The sequence below is a fragment of the Haemorhous mexicanus genome, chromosome 5 (genome assembly GCF_027477595.1).
Source record: "Haemorhous mexicanus isolate bHaeMex1 chromosome 5, bHaeMex1.pri, whole genome shotgun sequence".
NCBI lineage: Eukaryota > Metazoa > Chordata > Aves > Passeriformes > Fringillidae > Haemorhous > Haemorhous mexicanus.
In genome coordinates this window covers 29,044,742-29,066,300 of record NC_082345.1, presented here as the reverse complement: position 1 = coordinate 29,066,300, position 21,559 = coordinate 29,044,742, and the positions used below count along the sequence as shown (strand labels likewise).

General features: G+C 46.3%; 1 protein-coding gene across 1 annotated transcript; it reads left to right on the top strand.

Annotated features, from left to right (window-relative positions):
• Positions 1-219: 219 nt before the first annotated feature.
• On the top strand, positions 220-18,296 carry ERP27 (endoplasmic reticulum protein 27). Its single transcript, XM_059847919.1, has 8 exons — positions 220-340; positions 492-701; positions 912-1,012; positions 3,631-3,768; positions 7,093-7,206; positions 10,140-10,265; positions 16,922-17,119; positions 17,788-18,296. The coding sequence occupies exons 1-8, from the start codon at positions 220-222 to the stop codon at positions 17,830-17,832; spliced, it is 1,053 nt and encodes a 350-aa protein (XP_059703902.1). The 3' UTR covers positions 17,833-18,296.
• The last annotated feature ends 3,263 nt before the right edge of the window (positions 18,297-21,559 follow it).

Sequence of the window (21,559 nt, the reverse complement as noted above, 5' to 3'; positions counted from 1 at the left end):
AAAGCAGCAGTCTTACTCTATAAGCAAATTATTTCAGAACAGTTTCCTTCAGGGATTTCATTAATTCTTTGAAGCCCAAAGTCTGGGCTGTGATGGGGGTAGGCTCCAGGGCTGGACAGCCCCCACCTCTCATCCCAGATGGCTGCTGAATGAGCCAGGGAGCTGTAACATACCCTTCTCATGTTTAGCACTTACCGTAGCAGCTGTTCCCCAGAGCTAATGCAGGAGTTGCATGTCCTCGTGGCTAGCCTGCTGGCCAAGCACAAGGGAACACCAGCCTCTGGGATCCAGCACCTGGAGAGGGCTGTTCTTAACCCAGCTGGGGTGCCTGCTCACAAAGGTACAGGGCAGCTGCCAAGTCCAGTGCTGTGGGTGAGGGCATGCCACGGCAGTGTTGGTGCAGCTCTCCAAGGCTGATTCCTGCACTGCAGGGAGGGGCTTTCTCCAGCCAGGCAGTTATCTCAGGGGCTGGAGGCTTTGCCCTGGGCCAGCTGCTCCCTTCCCACCGCCCCAGGAAGGCTGTGGGTCCCCACAGCAGCTGACGTGTCTCTCACTGAGGAGAGGACCGGAGCAGGGTGGCACGGTGAGGAGAAGGCGAGCTGGTACCATGGGCACATCCATCTTCCCGAGCCTCTTTGTCATCCTGCTTACCAGGTGCTCCCCAGCAGGGTCTGCTGGAGGGAGTGACTCTACATCCCACAGTAAGTGAGCTTTCTTCCTGCCTTGGGGAAAGTCTGGGTCTGCTTCAGGGAGTCCTCCTTGTCCAAGGTATGCTGCACAAGCGTGTTGAGCTTGCAAGAGAGGTGTATGGGTGAGCTTGTGAAGTTGGGATGCTTGTGTGTGTGTTGGGGGGATCCTCTTTGAGCTGCTCCTTGTGTACACTCTGCCCAGCCCTGACCTTTTCTCTGCAGGCACAGCCAGCACCACAGACAAACCTATCCTGTTAGACAACATCCCAGATGCTGAAGCCTTCATCAGTGGTGCAGAGGTGGCAGTCATTGGATTCTTCCAGGTGTGTTCACAGCACTTCACCTGTGCCAGTTGTGAGCTGTATCCCACCCTGATGAGAGCATGAGGGTGGATGTGGTGTAAACACCTGCCAAAGCAGCTGTTGTCCCAAAATGTGCTGGGGCTGTGACAGGCTGTGGAGGGATTAGGTGACGGGTGACATAGAGAGCACAGAGGATTCGGTCTGTGCATGGAAAAGGAGATGGAGCAAGGGAGGAAGATGAAGGAGGTTGTAGGAGCCCTGGAACAGGAGAGAGGGAAATGCTGCAGGGAAAGGAACAAAGAAATGTACATGGTAGAGAAACTGTTGGTGAGGGGTGAATGGGAACGTCAGTTATTTGCTGTAGTCAGCAAAGACAGAGTAAGGCACTGCCTGTGTGATCGGGGTGAGGAAGCCAAGTCTCAGGGAGAAGTGATAGTGCAGGCCCACTGAAGTCTGAGAGGGTTTGGACTCGGGCTGCAGCCTCTTTGTAGGGAGGATGTAGACATGGTCTCTGTTTCACTTCTTTGTTCCCCAGAGTAGGAGTATATACCCTTGAAACCTCTGTCCCTTTTGTTTAAATTCCACTGAATTCAAAGGTGACAACTACGAGTCCCTTGCCCCGCCCCCCCCCCCCCCAGCAAATGGCACGAGTAGTTTTCCTCAGAAAATAAAAGGAAAATATTTATTGATCTACAGCACTGTAAAAGGCTGTTAAAGAGGCCTCTTTAGCAGGATCCTTATTACTTTTAAGTCCCCAAGTTCCACCTTTTTCCATGTTTTCCTTGAACTCTGTTCTGCTCTTCTGCTGTCCACGCACTGCCTCATGCCAGAGAAGGCTTCAGACTTTCAAAACCAGGTCCGGCTGCGAGCACCTTCCTCCTTCTGCCCGGTGCCTGGGGCTGGAGGGTAGTCTAGGGAGGGCATCGTGCTCTTGGTACAGGGCAGTGGCGTCTCCCAGCCCAGCCCAGAGTGAGGACCGATGTGCTGCCTGTGCAGTGCTGCAGCAACAGGTCTGTGAGCGCAGGAGGCTTATGCCCCAGGGGCCTTGTAAGCACTGATCACAGAGCACCAGCCGCCTCGACTTCGGTGCCTGCAGGCAATTGGAGCTCCTTGGGGGTTGCTCTTGCAGCGCTAAAGCTGCAGTGCAAAGCAGCCAGGCAATGTGCACACGCAGAGCGAAAGTGGCGAGACGCCTCCTTCCCCGCGGCTAGCTGGCTGGGCTTGCGGCAGAGCTGTACCCAGAGCCTCCTCCCGAGCTAAGCAGGGACACGGCTCCTTTTGTCCTGTGCCACAGTGACCTCCCTCTGCAGGATTGCATTCTTCAGAGGCAGACAGGAGGCTGCTGCTGTGCAGCCCCAGCGCCAGGAGCACGAGGCAGCAGCCAGCCGCATCTCGGGCATCCTGCGCCTGAAGCGTGGCCGGGCTGCATTTGAACAGTAGATAAAGACGTTTGTGTGCCATGAAGGCTTGGCTCTCGGCCTGAAAGTATTTTCATCCAAATAAAGCCCATGTTCTCCGCTCGCCATAAATTACTTCTCTGCTGCAGCCTTTCAGTTCACTGCAGTATGTGGCTCGGCAAGCTTCCCGTGCAACGAGCACGGCCTCCCTGACTGGGAGCAGCATGCCGTGATGGAAACACAGCACGCTGCTCCAGAAACCCCGCGTGTCTCTGAGAAAGGGCCGTGCTCCGCCTGATTAGACCCCAGGTTTCTCAGGAATGCTCCAAAACTCAGCGAGATTATTCCCACCCTCGGCTTCAGCGCTCTTACCAGAGCAGTGTTGATGCATTGGCATTTCCAAAACAGGTCGTGAGAGATGCTTTTCTTTGGAACGAACAAAGAATTTTGTTTTCCATTCTCTCTGGGCTCAAAAACAGCTGAGCTGACAGTTCAAACTAAAAAGAAAAACAAACCAATTTCCAAGCAGAGACCATGTCTTGAGAATTTATATCCAATAAATAGAAGAATCAAAAATACATCACTAAAAAGTTGGGAATGGGAACAGCAAGGAAGGCTTTAATACAGGCAAAGGGTAGCAGTAGTTAATGCTCTCTGCAAGAAAGATAATGGACCTCAAAATACTAAGAAATTGCGCATTTCTATCCTTTGACATACCTGAATTAGCTACTTTTTACAGGATGTGCCTAAGACACCCTTTTAAAAGAAGCCACGGTGCTGATAACTCTAGGTGTTCAAAACTGTAACCCCCTGACTCTAGAATCAAGGTCAGCATAAAAATGGCAACGTTTATATGTATGTATATGTTTTAGAAACATACACACATATACATGCATATATATATATAACATTTCGTTTGTTTGTTTGTTTGTTTGTTTGTTTGTTTGTTTGTTTGTCTGTTTGTTTGTTTGTTTTTAACGAGCTACACCTATGTTCTGGTGAGACCCCAAGGGCTCAGCACCATCCTGGCGGGCTCCTGGGTCGCGGAGCATCCCGCCCGCGCTGTAGGTGGCGGCAGTGGCCGCTCTCGCGGGGACCGAGCGGCCGGCAGGTGTCGCGCTCGGTCCGCCCGCGGCCGGTGCCGGTTCCCGGTGCCCGGTGCCGGTGCCGATGCCGGTGCCGGTGCCCGGTGCCGGTGCCCGTTGGGGCTCGGCCCCTTACCGTCCCTGCTCTGCCCCGCAGGAGCCGCAGAGCCCCGAAGCGGAGCAGTTTCGCCGGGCGGCCGGACAGATCGCGGAGGTGCCCTTCGGCCTCAGCAGCAGCGCCGCCGTCCTGTCGCACTACGGCGCCTCGGAGAACACGGTGGCGCTGTTCCGCACGGTGCGTGGGCCCGCGGCGGGGCTGGGGGCATCTTGAGCCGCTCCCTCCCAGGAACACGCTTTTGCCAGAGAAAAGCCTGCATCTCCAGCATAAGGGTCTGGTTCCGGCTCCCCCAGAGCGCCGGTGTGGGTGGGAGAGGGTCTTGGACGAGTGCATACAGCGGTAAAAAGCATAAAACTCATCTCTCCTTAGGGCAAGCCAAAAATAGCGTTGTCGTTGGTAGTCAGGCTGCTTGCCCACCTCAAAGTACATCCCTCTTCTTGCCCCAAAGAGGGCTTTTGCTTTTCAGTTGCCGAGTGCCTGTCACTGAGACATGGAACATTAATTACACCTGGTAAGATTCTCCTATTTAGGTGTTTGCCCTATGGGTCTGGTTCAGCACCCAGAGCTCTGCAAAGAGCCTGTGTTTCTACATGACCTGCCCAGAGCTTGGCATTAACTTGGATGGGGTTTCTGTGGTTTTGGAAAGGGTCCTGAGGCACATGAAAAGCGTCTAGAGTCCATGTCACAATGGATCAACGCAGCAGGCTTGATACCAATGCTTGGCAAGTGTCACTTCAGGCAGGCAAAGCTGTCTCCTAGGGTACAAAACTCTTCCAATAAGACAGAAGACACATCCAGACTAGGGCTCTGCAGTTAAGAGATGCTGTGCCACCCTACACTGTGGTTTGCAGAGTCATGTCCTAATTACGCTTTAGGCATTAGAAATCTTGCTTAGGAGTTTCTTAGGGATGGATACTGCCCTAAATCATAACTCTGTTGACTCCAGCTCTAAATGCAGGTAGCTCAGTGTAGCCTCAATGTAGCTATATTTGCTGAAATTTAAGGAGATGAGACTTGGAAGAGCCATGTGCTCGCTGCAAAAGTACCAAGAAAAGTTAAGAGCAAGTATTCTACTATAACATCAATTTCCCCACGTTGGTCCTTCTTGCACAAGCATGGCAGTTGAAAACTGCAGAGGTAGATGTGTCTGAAGAGGAACGGGGCCCCAGGCAGCACAAGATGTCCTAAAAGCCAGTGAAGTTTTGTGACACCAGACCTCTAAGTGCTCGAGGTGGGGAGAAATGGGTACACACCACATGTTCTAGGGAAACTAAATATGGCAGCGTGGCCAAGTTCTAGATCCAGTTTGTACAAAGATTGGACAAAAACAGTTTGTTCTCTTTTTTCCCCTCATCATTTCCTGCACCGTGTTTACCACTGATATTATCCAAATAATTAAAGAAGAATGATCTAAGAGTGAGCAATAGTTAGGCAGGCCCTTTTATTTAACCTTTTACTTGCTAGATGTTGCAATTTTCAGCAACACCCATTTCAATTTTGGTTCTTAGTCATTGTGGTTTTCTTCCAAAAATATTGAAAAGATCCTTTGTTTTCGCACTGAGCAGATAGTGAGGATGGCTACACTGGGAGAGAGTTTGATAAAATAAATTGTTTGGATTGTTGGAATTTGTATTGTAATGAATATTCTTTGTTCGGAGTCAAGTTTTTGCAACTGAACTCATCTTTACTATGGAAAAAAAACCAGCCAAGAAAATAATGCACTAGTCAGGTTCAAATATGGTTGACAATTCACTTGTCTGATTGGCAGTTTTTCTTAAATTATCAGACACATTATTTTTTCTTTTATCCTGTGATGAATAATGTGTAGGAGTAAGAGGTCAGAGATAAAAAGGAATTTTAAAAGAACGGATACAGGAACTTGGAATCAAATACTCATTTGAAGGATACAAAGATGCGTCACCAGGATAGAAGTGAATCAGAAGCATAAATTAATTTTTTCTTTGCCTTTGCAGTGTATGAAACACTTACAATGCTTAGAAGTTTAAAACATAATTGCAGTAGGAGGAGGGACTGTGTCAACTGGTGGGACTTCTTTGTATATAGGGGAAAGAAACAGATTTATTCTAGTAAGAAATCCTGATAGACCTAAAAAGAACATAGTTAACAGATGCTAACAACCCAATTATATGAAGTGATAAAGACATTTTGACTAGAGCTTCGACTATTAAATGCAGGCTATTTTCCAGCCTTATTTTCTGAAAAACATAAATGTTGAGTGCTGATTCAAGATGTTATTATCCCCAAATGGAAGTCAGAGGTTTCCAGAAGCCCATGAAAGCCAAGAGAAGACTTTCTGTAGAGTCCAGGCTGCTTTAGATTGGTTCTCAAGGCCTGTCTGATCTCACCCACCCAGGTGTTGCACTGTCCTGGTCTTATTTACTTGAGCAGAGCTGCCCTTTCATGTTCTGCAGAAGGAAAACCTGTGAGAGGAATCAAGCCACACAGTCTGAAAATCACCAGCTTGTGTTGTCAGACAGGGCGGGTGACTGGTATCAAAGACCTTGCCAATGACCACAGAACAGCAAAAATTACTTTAGATGTCTGCACACCGCTGGAAAAACTAACACAAGAACTTTCAGAGGTTGTCCACACGCAGAGAATAAAACCTGGGGTGTGCATGTGGACTGCTCCTCAGCCCCAAGAACCTCATTCAACATGTGTGTCAATGGCTTTCAAATCCCAAACTTTGATCCTACTTCATGTCAGAGACCACTGCCCCCATGGCTTAGCTCCATCACATCCTGTGGTGGTACTACACAGGAACTCTGCCCTTTAACTCTAGTGTATTGCTATCATTCAGTGGGTGCCTGCTTTTTTCCTGTTTATCAGGCCATGAAAATCTCAATAAAATCCCATCATTTTGAGGGGATGAAGTGTGGGGAGATGTGTGGCAGGATGAATTTTCCTCTAAAGCTGAAATATGCTGGGCTCAAATTTTTTTTCTTTCTTTTTTTTTTTTCTTTCCTGCTGTACTGGAAGAAAAATCCTCTTTTTATTGGAGAGATTTCCTGCTTGCACAATGTTTCCAAGAATTCCATACTGGGCGATGCCAATGTTTATTACTTGTAGAAGAGACAGAATAAGCAGATGAAGATGTTTAAAGGGGATGTAAAGCCAGTGTTGATGTGAGGAGTTAGACTATTTAATGACCTCTCTCCACAATGTCTAGAATAGTTTGCCAGCTAATTCTCCCTGTCTCCAGTGCATCGAGAGCTGGTAGTGTAGGGATGTCTGGAGTCCTGAGTTTTCTGTTATACCATGACTTTGGGAGGTTGGAGAAGGCTGGGAGATCCTTATCTCAAAGTGCAGGTTCATTCCTGTAGGTTCTAGACCTCCAGAGGTGGTGATGGGAAGAGGGGAGTGAGGATGGTGGTGGCCCAGGGGACGGGTGTCTCTGTGAGTGAGTGCAATCGGTGCCTCTGGAGGAGGTCCTGGGAGGAGAGGACAGCTGTGACTGCAGGTGTCTTTGCCTGTCTTCAGGTAGACAATGACCGGCGGGATCTGGATATGAACGACAGGGAGGTTGATGCCAAGAAGCTGACCCGCTTCGTTCGGACAAACGAGCTCCGCCTGGTGACAGAGTACAACCCTGTGGTAAACACCAGCTCCCTGCATCCTCACCCTTGCCCTTGGCCTTCTTCTCATGCTGTCCTCTGGCCCCAGTTTGCATATCCAGATGGATGAGAGGGTCAGAGCAGCAGTGTAGGTGGGACCGGGGAAGCCACACAGCTCTTCACTGCTGCTCCACATGTGGACTGGAAGCAGATTTGCTGGGGCATGAGTGTGGTGGGAGAGGAAGGGACTCATCGCAGTTCCTTTGGCTTTCCAGTAAATTTGGGATGTTGAGGGGCAGAGAACTCCATTTCTTACTACTCTGCAGGCAGTGCTGCTTCCTCCCATGGACATTTGCAGTTGTGCCATGCCTGTAGACCCAGCTCAGCCAGAATGCCCTCTCTTTGACAAGCCTTGAGGAACATGGAAGCTCAAATGTCCTGCTCTCAGAAGGCAGGATTTCTGCACCACGCAGCACATAGGGCCTGATGTAAGCCCAGATATTTGAATGCATATTCAAGAGCAGGTTGGGAACTTCCCAAGCAAAATCTTTCCCATCCCTTCCATTGTTCCTCCAGAATTCATCAGTTCAACAACCACTACCACCACCAAAACAAACAAACAAGCCAACAAACCACACACAAAATCAGGCTTAGAATGCTTCCATGTTGGCCAGCCTCACTGGCTCACCCATCTGACTGGCAGGGGCAGGTCCCAGCACCCCTCCCTGCTGTACAGGCTGACCAAGGACTTAGGTTCTTCTGAAATCTTAGCGGTTCCTTGGTCTCATTGCTGTGGAGTCAGCAGGTATTAGAAGCCCCAGCTGCTGCAAAGCTGAGACTTTATCATTGCTGATGGGGTATTTTGTGGCCTTCTGCATAGCTGTAACAGTACTGATCAGGTTCAGCTTGTACTACCAGAGAAGAATGGCTCAGCCTGTTGCAGAGCTATACCATTTCAAGATAAACCCAAGGACCATCTAAGAAAACCTGATGCATTCAGTCAGTTCAGTTGCAACCCACCAGTAGGACAGTGTTTTGTTTTGAAATGTAACATTTTTTTCCCCACAGTGAAATATGGTAGGAGTTTGGTTTTTTCCTGTAACAACAACAACAAAAGTTTTTGTTTCTTCATCTTCAAAAGGGAAAATTACATTTTGAAATCACAAAATATTTCTGGGGACTGCTATATATCCTGCTCCACTGGCCTAACAGCCCTTTAAGAATACCCAGGTCATATCAGCAGTGATGATGTTCTCATCTTTGTAATTTCCCAAGCCTTCTGAAATTTTGGAGCCCCTGTTAGATCCTTTTGCAATTCATGGGACAATCTCTCTTTCTTGATGCATTTCTGTTGATGCTTTGGGTTCTTGCTGTAGGGTGTCCTGACTGAGAATTCCTCAGCTGTTCAGCTGGTCCCCTCCACCCCGATTGTCAGTACAGATGTTACAGTTTTTTTCCAGATGCTCTGGAGCTCTATCAAGGTGCTGCAATTAACAGTGCCTCCTGCAATCCCTGGCCCAAAGCCCTCCCAGCTTCCCTAAGGTAGCTTGGTTTTTCATAAATATTTATTCCCAGTGCATATGCTGTTTGCATCCAAAAATGCTGCAGGACAGCAGATAATGGGGTCACATGGCTCACACCGAGTGCTGCCAAGAGTTTCTCTCCCCATCCTGGGGCCCTTACTGTTTCTCCCACATACTTTAGGAATTTTTAGGCAATGTTTGCCCTGTGGGCTTTTCAGGAGAGTCAGATGTGATCCAGCCCTGCTGATGGGCCGTGCTGGTTGCTCTCCACAAGGTTGTGTGGACAAGCACACCTTTGTGCGCAGCTGCTGGAGGAGCCGCTGCTCCCGCCGTGTCCGCTCTCACCCCAGCCCTGCCAAGGGGCTTGGTGCTGGCTGGATCCACCCTCACCTTCAGCCTCATCCTCTCCCATGAGGTCCTCTAACCTTTCCCAGCTTAGCTTGCAACCCCTCTACTGTTCCCTGCTCCAGCTGAACGCCATCAGAAAAGTCAAGGGATACAAAATATCTGATAAATATTAAGCAAGCAGCAGAGTCTCGCCTGCCAAAGTCTAGATGCTCTGTTGTTCACGGCCCTCGCCAGCATGCACTCCCTGACCCCTTCCTTGTTACTCCTGGAGCATGTGGAAACTTTCTGCTCCCACTGGCAGGGAGCTGCACAGGCTGTGCCTCTGCGGTTTCAGTGGCACTAGGGAGGCAGCAGGTCTGGCCCCTCTCCTGTTTAATTTGAGGGAGAGGCTGCAGGCCTGCAGGAAGCAGACAGAAGAAGTGAGATGAGGAGTGAGAGAGTTCGTGGAGATGGTGCCGTGGCTTCTTGGGCAGTGCCAGCCCTGGTTCCTCACAGAGGACCAGTGTGTAGTGCCCACTTGGCCCTTGCTCAGGGTCTTCTCTCACCGTGGGACAGCAGAGACAATTTTAACCCTCAGCCCTCAGGAGTGTCCAGGCCAACAGGCTGCTGAAACTGTGAACTCATCCCCATCCTACATAGAGTGTAACACTAAAGAAAGAAAATAAGGACAAGCACCAATCTTGACACCACAAATCCTTCCCACTTTCTTGCTCATATTTCAGACCAGTGCTGGACCTCAGCAATTTAGGACACCCTTATATTCAGTGTTTGCTGGCCTGGCTCTTCACATCTTTGGTCTTCAGCTTCCTCTATTCTGCCCTACTCCTACTCCTCTTGCCTAGTCACTATCTTAAGGCCAGTGATGGATCTTTGTGGTCTTCAGACTCTTGTCTGGAGAATAAGCAAAGCCAGGGGTTAAGAGCTTCTGCAAAGAACCCGAATTGGATCCCCCCTGCTTTAAAGAAATCTGTCCTGCTTTTGATGCTGATTTGCAAAGAAACCACAGCTGAGCCGTGCGGACTTATGTCCCGCCGACACCGCATCCAATGCTGACTGAGTGTTCTCACCTGCTTGCCCGTGTTTCTCTCTCTGTGCTGGGCAGACAGCAATAGGTGTGATGCAGAGCTCACTGCAGTTTAACCTCCTCCTGATCACAGACAAGATGTCTCCAAAGCACCCCGAGCGAATGCGCAAGTTCCGGGCGGCGGCAGAGCTCTACAAGGGCAAGGTGAGTCCAAACAGAGAGACAGAGGGGCTGCTGGAGAGGAGAAAACCCAGTGATTTCTGCCATGAATGGGGAGGGCATAATCTCCTCTGTGAGTTATGAGAGCAAAGGTCAAGTAGCAGGAAAAGAGGATTATCTGGATAATTAAATAGACAGGTTGGTTCTGTTCACTTTTTCCCAGTTTACCCCCTGTATCCTGCTCTCTGCTCTCCTGGTGAAACATCGTGGATTTTGTTGCTTTTAGTCCAGTTCTGTTCCCCTGTACCGGGAGAGGACACACAGCTGCTGCCCTTCGGTCTGGCAACAGTTGCGCTCTACTGATGTCAGGGGTGAATTTGTATCTACAGCTTGCAGGACACCAAGGCAGCTTATATAAGTGACCAGATAGCAAATAATGTCAGTGCTTCTTAACCCTTTCTCTTCTGGAAGTGGCTATTGTAAAGGAGCTGCAAATTGATTGCTTAGATTTCCCACACTAACGTGATGAGATAGATGAGGTGTTTCAGAGAAGTTTTGCCCGAATCTCACCCCTCTGGGAACAGAGCTCCCCAAATAGTAAATCACCTGATGTCTGCTTCTCTGCCAGCAGCTAGATTACAGTGGAATTTGTGTCCAAGGAACAGAGGAATGAACTTGCAAGCAAATGAGGATTGGGAGCAACAGGAGGTGTTTGTGGCAAGGGAGAACAGCAGAAGGGAGGGGACAGAATATCACAGAAGTGGGGAAGGATGAGCTGAGAGGCACCAAGAGGTTTTCCTCTGAGAGTGTGGAGCTGGAAAGATTTAGGATCTGATCACTAGAATATCTGTATGCATCTGGTTTTGGTATGGAAGGAACAGATTATAAATCAAGTATACCCTCACCTTCGAATTCAGGGACCACCTCAGAACCATGCAATCTCAGAAGTCTTGAGGCTTGTTTATGGCAGGACTACTTTGGAACCTTTACATCTTTCCTAACCATTGGCAAGAGACTAGGCAGAAACTAAACATCAAAATCAAAAGGTCTCTTCAAAAATGTTTTGCTTTGATGAATATGTAGTTATAAAAGAAAACTAATTTATCTGTAAAATACCATTTATCTATTGTGAGATGTGTGTTGAAGTGACACAATTGACACTACTCTCCATGAGAAGCAGAGTCTGATACAGGTCTCCACCTAGCAGCTATTTCTTCCAACACAATGCTGTTTAGCATCACTATCCTTTGCTGATGCAGCTGCATCTTGTTTTCATGTGACTTGCCTAGATCTGAGTAAATAGCTATAATTTTCCTAGAAACACTTCACAAAACATTGGATAAAATGTTGTACTGAAGTTCAGACAATTTATGAATTCTCAGCAAGCCAAATCTAGGTTTTTTTATTTTTTTCAGGCACATTTCCAACCAAATCAGTCAACAAGTTTGCCAGAGTAAAGTACAAACATTAAAAATGAGGGGATTTGACTAATTATTTCCACTTTATTGCTGTGGTACTTGAGGACACAGAGATGAAGTAACCTAGAGTCTAATAAGTTATTTTTCCCTGAAGGAGTGGCACTCTGAGGACTAAATTGTGTTTTGGACTGCCCTCCTAGAAAGCAGTGAGAGAGAGCTAAGATCCCTCTGCTTGGGTTTTAGGTCTGGACAGTAAGGAATAAGCAGAGTGATATGCCCACTTAGGTTTGTCCCCATTGCTCTGTCATATAGAAAGACCTGAATCAGTTTGGGTGTCAGTGGTAGCCACTGCACAATACCATGAAATCCCTGCTGGCAATTTTCCTTTGTGAAGTTATGTGTCGTTGGAACTACCAAGTTAATTGAGGTTTGCTTCAAAATAAGTATTGATTAGATTTTGCCTTTCAGTGGCTTGCAGATTGTCTGAGAATAAATGCAAGATTCTTGACTTGAATTTGCTCAGGATTACCAGTGAGTAAGTCCTGTCCTGTGGGAGAGTGGTGAAAGGTTTGTTTGTGCTGAGGGGTCAGTGCTACCAGTGGTTTGAGCAAGGAATCATTGCAGTGCAGTGGAGAGATGTTCAGGCTCCCTGTGAGCACGTTCCACTGCATCCAGCACTGCTCTGCAGGGACTGCAGAGTGCCAGAACAGACTGGGCATACTTGGTGTGTGTTGCAGCATTTCTACAAGCCAGTGCAGAACACAAACAGAGCCTCAGAAAGGATCCCAAGCAGGAGAAGGGGTACTGATCCTGCCACACATCTCTGCTGCACGCTGATGGAAGAGCAATCCTTGTCATTGCCATCACCAGTGGGAGGGAAAAGAGAAACTTGTTGCTTGGACAGAGAGATGAAGAGGAGCTGCTGCTGCTGGGTGACTGACCCCAAAGAGTGAAGAAAAAACATAGAATGGTGAAATAACTGAGGTTGGAAAACATCTGTAAGATGATCGAATCCAACTGTTAATGGATCATGAGGAAGTGATTCACCTGCCTGTTTCTGGATTATGGTTATTTCCCCTCTGGTTTATGATATTTTCACTTCTGCCTGAGGGACAGCTGAAATTTTCAGCTGGAAGATCCATGAGGCAGGATGGTGAGGGCTTTTATTTGAAAACAGTCTGAACTGCATCTGGAGCAACAGTGGAGACAGTCTAAATTTTCTAGATTTTATTGTGGAACCTGAGCCCCGTAAAATATTGGAGATGAAAATGCAAATGACAAATGATGTTAAACCAGCAGAAGCTGACCACAGTAAGAAGAAATATGGTACTTTTCTAGCACTGTTTGAGGAACAATTGTGGGTGGATAACAGCTAACAGAGTTCAGAGCACTGCAGCTGAGGGAATAAATCCACCAGCCTTCTGGGATCTTCAATCAAATATGTGCTTATTTGAGAAAGTACTGCCAAGAGTCCAGGCAAGGAAAGGAAATGCACTCGAAAGGAGATGTCAGGGTTTGCATTGCTGAGCCAAAGTAGAATACTTAAATTCAGTTTTCTTTCCACAGTATCAGAGTATAACATGATAATTACAGCTGGTGTACCTCATGGGTGTTTGCAGAAGTCTCAATAAGGTGATGTTGGGAATAACAAAAGCAGCTTTTGCTGCAGCTGACATAATTGGTTTCCAATGTCAGAATTATTTGGGTAGAAATGTTTGTAAACTCCCTTTTAATTTAGATGTAGGTCCATTTAGAAATGAATTCTGAGAAACTCCTGCTGTCCTTCAGGAGTTGTTCCATGGAAATGAAAAGATGATGCCCTTTCTCTTGCAGACAGTCATTTGTACATTTTTTATTCTTCTTGTCAGACACTGATGGCTCCAGAACTGAGAGAGATAATATTTAGAGATGCCTCTTTTAGCCATAAACAGAGAAGCTTATGGACTTAATAGATATCTGCAATAAAGTTGTTTTTATAGCTGTCTTTTTTTTTTAATTAATGACTGAGGTTTTTGTTTTCTTTGGTGCACTATGATGTAAGAAATCACTCAGATGTCAGAATTTGATCTTTTTGCTTATACAAAACAGTGCACTTCAGCTCTCTGAAGTTCAGAGTCAAACACTGGATATAAGACTTGACCATCCTTTCTGTTTGTCTTTGTTGGAAGAAAAACTAAGCATTGGCAAATTGGTTTCTACCATTGCAGTGCTATTTTCAATTATCTTTAATTCCCTGGGCAATAACATCATTCCATATCTTAGTATCTACCACCAACTTGATGTTCTAAAAGCACTGGGCTAGGAATCAAGTTGTTAAGACACCAAGACAGCACCAGGGTACAAAATTTATGAAAGGTGGTTTATTGCAACTGACAGTGCACAGAAAATATCATGTGTGAAGGGGGCATTTTGTGTGAAGGGGTTTCTCATTAATACACAATATCCTTCACTGCCTGAAGCAGCAGATCTCTGAACACAGGCATGAAGATTGCTACAAAGTGAAAAATTTCATGGAAATTATCTCAGAATTTAGTCCTGTACAACCAGCTGCTGTACAGGATGGTATGAAATGGAAAGTGAACTTTCTGTTTGGGATGGAACTAACTGATCTCTATCAGTGACATTAGAGTTGCCATTATAAGTTGGATTTGGTTTTGGTGAATTCTAGCTTTGGTAGGTCATCTGAGTAAAGGTTTTAGGCTCTTTTCAGCACGGACAGAGAAGGACAGGCAAATGCTTCCTTCCCTTCTAAAATAGGTGGAATAAAGTGCCTGTCACTGTTTATTGTAGAGGCAACATAGATTACCTGAGACAAGACTAGGATCTGGATGGCAGAGGTCAGGCAATGTGAATCCTGCCTCATGGCCAATGCAATTTTCCATGGTTACTGTGTTCGTTCTTTATGATTGCAGCTGACTGGGAATCTCAGAACAAAATTCCTCATGAGAAAATGCCAGTTCCATGAGATGGCATCTTGTCATGGAAATGTGACAACTGAGGAATTTTCTTGGTTTTCAGCTGCTGTGGAGATCAGGCTTCCAGTGCTTGTGGCCTCTGGGCCAGCACATCCTACCTTCTGCCCTACAGGTGTGACCCTGAGACCACACAGGTCCTGGCAGGACTCCTGGAGCACAACCAACACAGGTGGGCCCTTCTGCTGAAGGAGGACCCATCCCATGTCACAGACCTCCCAGGAATGCACCATTCTCACAGGCATTAAGGTCTCTTCTTCTGAGCTACAGTGGCCAAATGCAATTGCTCTCTTTCCTCCATCTTTTGAATGTGGGCAGAGAAGGAAACTTTGCTGTGCTTTGGCACACTGTGAGCCAAATGGGAGTCATTAGAGAGATCCAAGTCAGTAATCTGAATGACTTGATGGTATCTCAGCCTCCCTAGCTGAGGGCCAGTTTGTGTCTTTCTCTTTGCTCCTGTGCAGAAGAAGGCATTCACAGTTCTAAACCTCAACTTTTTTGCTCTTTTATTCCTACTCTATTCTTGGTATTCATGGATAAAGTATGTACAGCTTTTTAGTTTTGGATATTTTAGCAATGGAAGCTTGATGAAGTGAAGAATATTGACTAACATTTATTCATGTTACTATTTTAAAATACTATTCATCTGTTTTAAAGATGGTGGAGATTTTGTACAAGAAGTGAAACAACAATACTTTTTTTATTTTAATGACTTCTTCCTTAACATTTGATTAAAAAATATATTGCTGTCTAGTCAATCTCTTATAGAGAAACCCAAAAGCTGTTGAATGCACCATGAAAATGCAGTACCATTTACTGTACTGACACTCTGAAAGTGCTTCCCTCCAACACTGGCTTCTGTTTCCAGCTTTCTAGTTGCAAAGAGAGCCCTAAAACATTGCATACTGCTGTTCCATCTAAAAGCCTCTTAGATCATATCCCTACACCTGTGAACCTTAAGTATGTAACCCTTTTCTAGCTTGGTGTTTTATCCTGCAGAAAGATGAATTAAGTGCTGTGGGAGAAGTACCCCACCACCTGTCTGCTCACTTGCTTTTTGCTCTTGGGGCACAGTTGACTTTTGGAAGAAAAATTACAAATGGTGAATATCACCATTTTTATCCAGTGAAAGTGCCACTCCTGTTTCTGTATTCCACTGTAAAACCCAAATTAAACCTTACAGCAGCCTAAATATCCCTCCTTCCCAATAGGCTGTTGCCTAGGAAAGTTTTCAGATATATTTGGTTTTTATAGAACATAAATTTAATAAGTAAAGAATTTAGTACTTATGAAGTTTATTTTTAGAGAAGAAAACAAGTTTGGAACTAACTTGAGCATTCTCCATTGAAAAGAAAGAAAAACATGAGTCACAGCCTGGGAACTGGGCACGTAATCTTCACATTACAAGAGTTTTTTTAAACTCTTCTTTTCCTGTGTAAGTGGAGCCACAGCCTTGTCCATAGGTGCACTGAATATGCTAGGCCCAGCAGATTGCACAGGGTAAAAAGAAGATGAAATTACACACGGTAGCTGGGTGTTCTTTTTATTGACTTGGATCTCATCTGCTGAGGGATTCTATTTAATCAGGTCACTGATTGAATTGTCTAACTGCTATATTTATTTTTTTTATAAATTTTATGATAATGACTGTAAGTCATTCTTATCCTGGTTTATTCATGTTGAGCTTCTCTCCTCAGGTCTGAACGCTCCACTGAGCTGAGCTGTATGGACATTGGTGTCTTGACAAAAACTTCTGTTTCCCAAACCCTTTTACCCTCATTTCTACTCACTTCAATATGTCCTTTGGTTCTGGTACTCTCATGTTCTTATTCTTGCAGGTTCCTCATGCCCTGTACTTCATTCCCACATTCTTGCAATTTAATTTGATTCTTCCCACACCAAAACCCCTTTTTACACTGGGTCTTGCAAGGATGTGAGCATCTTATCCAAATAACATGCAAGTAAAGGATTCAGCTTCTTTGACATTTGCTGTTAAGATAAAAGACATCTTGTTTCCTTATCTAGTAAGAGAATAGAAGTGGAGACTGCCTTCCTGTCGTTCTGTAGATATAGATTTAAAGAAGGTGAAAGGAGACATTTTGTTTGGTAGTGTAAGTCTGGACTTGATAAAGTACTGCATGGAGCTGCTAGATAGTGGCCAAGGAAAGCCTTGTCCTAACAGAGTATGGATGGTTTTCTCAAACTCTTTATAAAAATATCACTGTTAATCTTCATATGATCACTGTTTGGGGATCTGTTCTCGGTCTCAGCTTCTGTTTTTCTCACGTTTTCTTTCCTATTTCCATCTCAGATCCTCTTTATCCTGTTAGACAGCAATTTGAAGAGCAATGAACAAGTACTGTCGTACTTCCAGCTGAAGAAGTCCCAGCTGCCAGCTCTGGCCATATTCCACACGCCAGATGATGAGCACGAAGTGGTGGCTGTGGATGACATCTCCATTGAGCATGTACAGGACTTCTGTAATCGTTTCCTACAAAGAATGCCAAAGGTAAAGGGGGTCCCGATGCTGTTGTTTACCAGGCTCTTGAAGAAGGTGACTTCAGTTCCTTGAACTCCTCCCCTTCCCTGTCACTTTCTCTTTCATGTACATTTCCACCTGAATATCAGAGAAACATTAGATTTAGGGCAGAGCAGAGGTAGCTATCTTTGCAGAGCCTCTTTCTTCATTGACCTTTGCCTTCTAGTGTACAACAAGAAGAATTCACTGAGCTCTGCAGCTGTATGAAGGTCTCTGTGAAGCATCCATCTTTTGGGAACAGTTAGGGAGACAAAGTAAAGGGTGCTTTTGGGTGCTGAGAGGGGAGGTGGTGGATGGCAGCATATGAGAGCAGGTCAGAGAGACCAGTGGCATGGATAGCAATTAAATCCATCAGGAAGACTACAGAACAGAGTGTACAGATAGGGCCTTAGGACTCTGCCAGTGGTCTCTGCTGGGAGAGGCACAATTAAACCTTCATGTTTATGCAGTGTTATAAGTTCTCTCTCTGTCAAAATTCATCTTCCTGTAGCAGAGGGTCTTTGTGTTGTGTGACAGAAATGAGATAGGGCAGTGGCATAGAGAGCAGAGGGAGGCATTTAAGTTATTTTGTTTTCTTTATCCCTATGCCGAAAAACCAAGTAACGTCAAAACTGATTTCATGCCTCTAATGTTTTCAGAAAGAAGACAAATCTGAGGAGAAGCCCCTCAATGAAGAACTCTGATTCTTTCTCAGCCAAGAGGATGACTGTAGCCAAAGTCTGTTTCTGGTGTATGAAGAGTTCACTCTGCCCTACAGCTCAGCAATTCCTGAGCCAAGTCAGTCATGGATTCCCATCATCATTCCATGTACCTACATGCTGTCTGTCCTCTCCAGAAATCTCCTCTCTCTTATCTTTTCTTATTTGTTGACTCCAGAGCTCTTTTTCAGTACTTCAGGACCTCTGGTACTGCCCTACAATATGTCTTTCTGTGCCACTGTTGGAGCAAAGGGTGGCACAGTGAAATGACAATATCAGAAGTAAAGATAGTATATCCAGGGATCTGTTTCCCTCTTTCTTTTGGGTTTTGGTGCCATGCTGGGATCCACTGTCAGCCTTTCCTCATACTACAAACAGGTTTGTTGCTTGATATCACATGAAATTTTCCATTTATTTTACTAAATAAAGCAGTAAGTGAATGGCCTGAATTTTTATGGAAATGTTATTTCCCACGCCCCTCGTCTTTCAGTTAAGGACAAAGTCTCTCTTTATGAGTGAATAAGCTCAAAAAACCTCTTTTCTCTGAGTTTAACTGATGCAGTGTTTAACCAGTCAGGTTGGTTGCTAAGAATCATTCCCTATGGAAATAGACCCATCGTCAATAGATATTTCCACCAGGATAGGAGATATCTGTGAAGCTTTGCGACCAGAACAGCACTAGGCAAGCAGGTCTGAGATGGTGCAGCCAAAATGAATGAGACTAAGATGTTTCAGTCAGTAATCTTACCCAGGAGAGGCTGTTGTGGGTCAGAGCAAGGCATCCTCTTGCCTTCTGTATGGCCAGGGATGAGAACTGTCTGCACCAGGTGACCTTTTGAATGAGTGTGTGTACAGGGGTAAAATATAAAAATATATGTCTGAATTCTGCTGGATGCCCTTGTGGCTTTTGTGCATTTTAAAAATACTATAGAAGTACAGTGTAGATGCTAAGATCTGAAGGCTGTGCCCCAGAGAGAGGGGAAGGGTCTAAGGTGTCAGAATACCTTGCTGCTTTTGCCCTGGGGATGGGCAGAGATTGTAGCACTGGGCTGGAAAGACTTGTGAATGAAGCAGCTTTGGTGTTTACCTGTGGGAAGGTGTGAGCACAGGGATCAGCCCCTCTGAAACACTGGGGAGCCAGAGGGTCCCATCCTAGACCCTGTCACACTACAGCTCTGAGGATAAGAGATGGCTCACCTCCTGCTGGCCCAGAACCCACCGAGCAGACTCACACCTGCCTTCCAGAATCCTCATGTCAGTGATGTGTCATGGGTCTGAACTCCTGGTTTTATGCCAGCCCTAGAATGTGCAGGGCTGTATCTCCTGCCAAGAGCCCTGCTCACTTTCCCTCAGCTGGAAAACTGCTCCTTTTTGCAGCAATAGCTTGCTCCTCCCTAGGAAGGGTTTATTACTTTCTCTGCAATATGGTAGAGAGGGAAGGTCTTCTGGGGAGGCATCTGTGAAGAGTCTTAGCATTGTGGTGTTTCCAGTGCCATGCACATCTGTCTGTGGTCCAGATCAAAGAGTGTGGGGGCCCTGACCCGCTGCACGAGTACCTGAAGTCTGTGTCTTGGCCAGCTGCAGAAATTGGGCACAGCGACGTGACTCCTTCTTAGTGCTGCAGGGAAACAAAACAGGACATGAATGGAGTTCTGGCTCTGCAAACAAGCCTGAGAGTAGAAGCAGTGTCCCCAGTGACTGTGCTCGCTGTGTACACAGCTAATTATAGGGATAACTTTTCAGGAGCTTATGTACACTGGGGAGTTTAATTCCCTCTGCACCTTACAGGGCTCTGCATCTAACCAACAAACTTGGGAGCCGCAAGCAAGGTATGGGAAAAGACTCCTCCTCCTCCTCCTTCTCCTGCAGTTCTGCAGTACTTTTCAGGACTTACACAGCACAGACAGCCCTGGGGTGCTGCACACTGGATGCTCTGTGCACAGATGTGGTGGCAGTGGAATAAGGGGGTCTGCCTTAATCCCTGTGCTCAAAGGCTTCTGCAGTGCAGCTTTGGTGGGCTTAGCCACTGCAATAGGGCTTTGGAGGTAGAAACCAGGGGCAGAATCATGTGCATGGGTCAATCTCTTGTTTGTTTTATTTTTGGGTCTTGTGCCCTGTTGCGTGATCTCTGACCTCAACTTGTGATGGATGTGGCCCAGATGTTTTGAGCTGTCTGGGGAGGCTGGTTTGGTCTGCAGATGGAGGAAGTGCTAGATGCAAATTGACAGAGGGCAGGATAAAGGGGTTCTCTTTCACCTCAGCACTGCAGACATACTGTGATATGAGAACCCCTGCTCTGCAGCAGCACCTGAACTCAAAGGACATTCAAAATATCTAAGATGAAAGCTCAATTTGCCTAACAGGAAAGTGAGGCTGCAGAGGCATGTCAGAGCTGCTGTCTTTACCCCAGGGGATGGGGAATTGGGTTGTGTTGTGTAAGATGCAATTTCATATCCATCTTTGGTGAGAAAGGATTTGAACATCTCCAGAAGCAGGATGTTACAGAGACCTGGCGGTTCAGCAAGGGGACTTATATTTTCTCATTTTATTCCCCTGAATTGTTGTGTGTGACATTAAACAATGAAGTGTTGCTTAGAGGTGAACTAGCCCCCATTTGCTCCAGGTTGAACCAAGACTTTGTATATGAAAATCTGTGCCTCAGCTTGGTCACTTCAGTCCCACTGCACACAGAGTTATGGATCTGGCTGTGGGGGACTGCTGAACTGCAGAGAATCTGCCTGCAGAAGGACTGAACAACCTTTGCACCTAAACTGAAGAAGAGGCGAGGGCACTGCAAGAGAGCCAGCACAAAGGGAAGAGACATCTCCCAGGCCATGCAGCCCTGGTGCCTTATGCATGGAGAGGTCAACCACCAGCACAGCAAGGCAGGACTGAATTTCTTCCTTTCTTCTAGGGATCCTGCCAGCTTTGAATAAAAAAAGATTAAAATCTCTCAGCTATTTCCCAGAATAAATGTCACAGGATGAATTTTATGGTGCCTAAGTCAGATCCCATCTCATGCACAGAAGTCCAGCACTGAGCTGGGCCTGAGTTCCCAGGACAGGGAGGAGACAGTGATGATTTAGAACGACATATGGTAGGAACAATTGTCCTCCTTATCATAAAAGGATGAAGGGCATGGCTGTCTGACACCTCTGTTCATAGAATCACAGAATGGGTCTGGTGGCAGGGACCACAGTGGGGTCATCTGGTCCAAGCTCCCTGCTCTAGCAGAGCACATGGCACAGGATTGTGTCTGAATGGTTCTCGAATATCTCCAGTAAGGGAGACTCCACAGCCTCTCTGAGCAATCTGCTCCAGTGCTCAGTCACCCACACCATAAAGAACTTCTTCCTTATATTCAGATAAAACTTCCTGTGCATGAGTTTCTGCCCATTGCCTCTTGTCCTGTTGCTCGGCACCACCGAGAAGAGCCTGGATCCATCCTCTTGACACATCCCTTTCAGATTACAACATTGATGAGGTCCTCTTTCTGTCATCTCTTCTCGAGCCTGAACAGGCCCTGCTCCCTCAGCCTTTCCTCATGAGAGAGATGCTCCAGTCCCTTCATCCTTTTTGTTGTCCTCTGCTGGACTCACTCCAGGAGCTCCATGCCTCTCTTGTGCTGAGAGGCCAAGTTCACCTGGAAGGAGGCTAAACCAATAAATCTGGGCAGAAATATTAGAAACAAACTCTCTCTTGCTGCTGGACA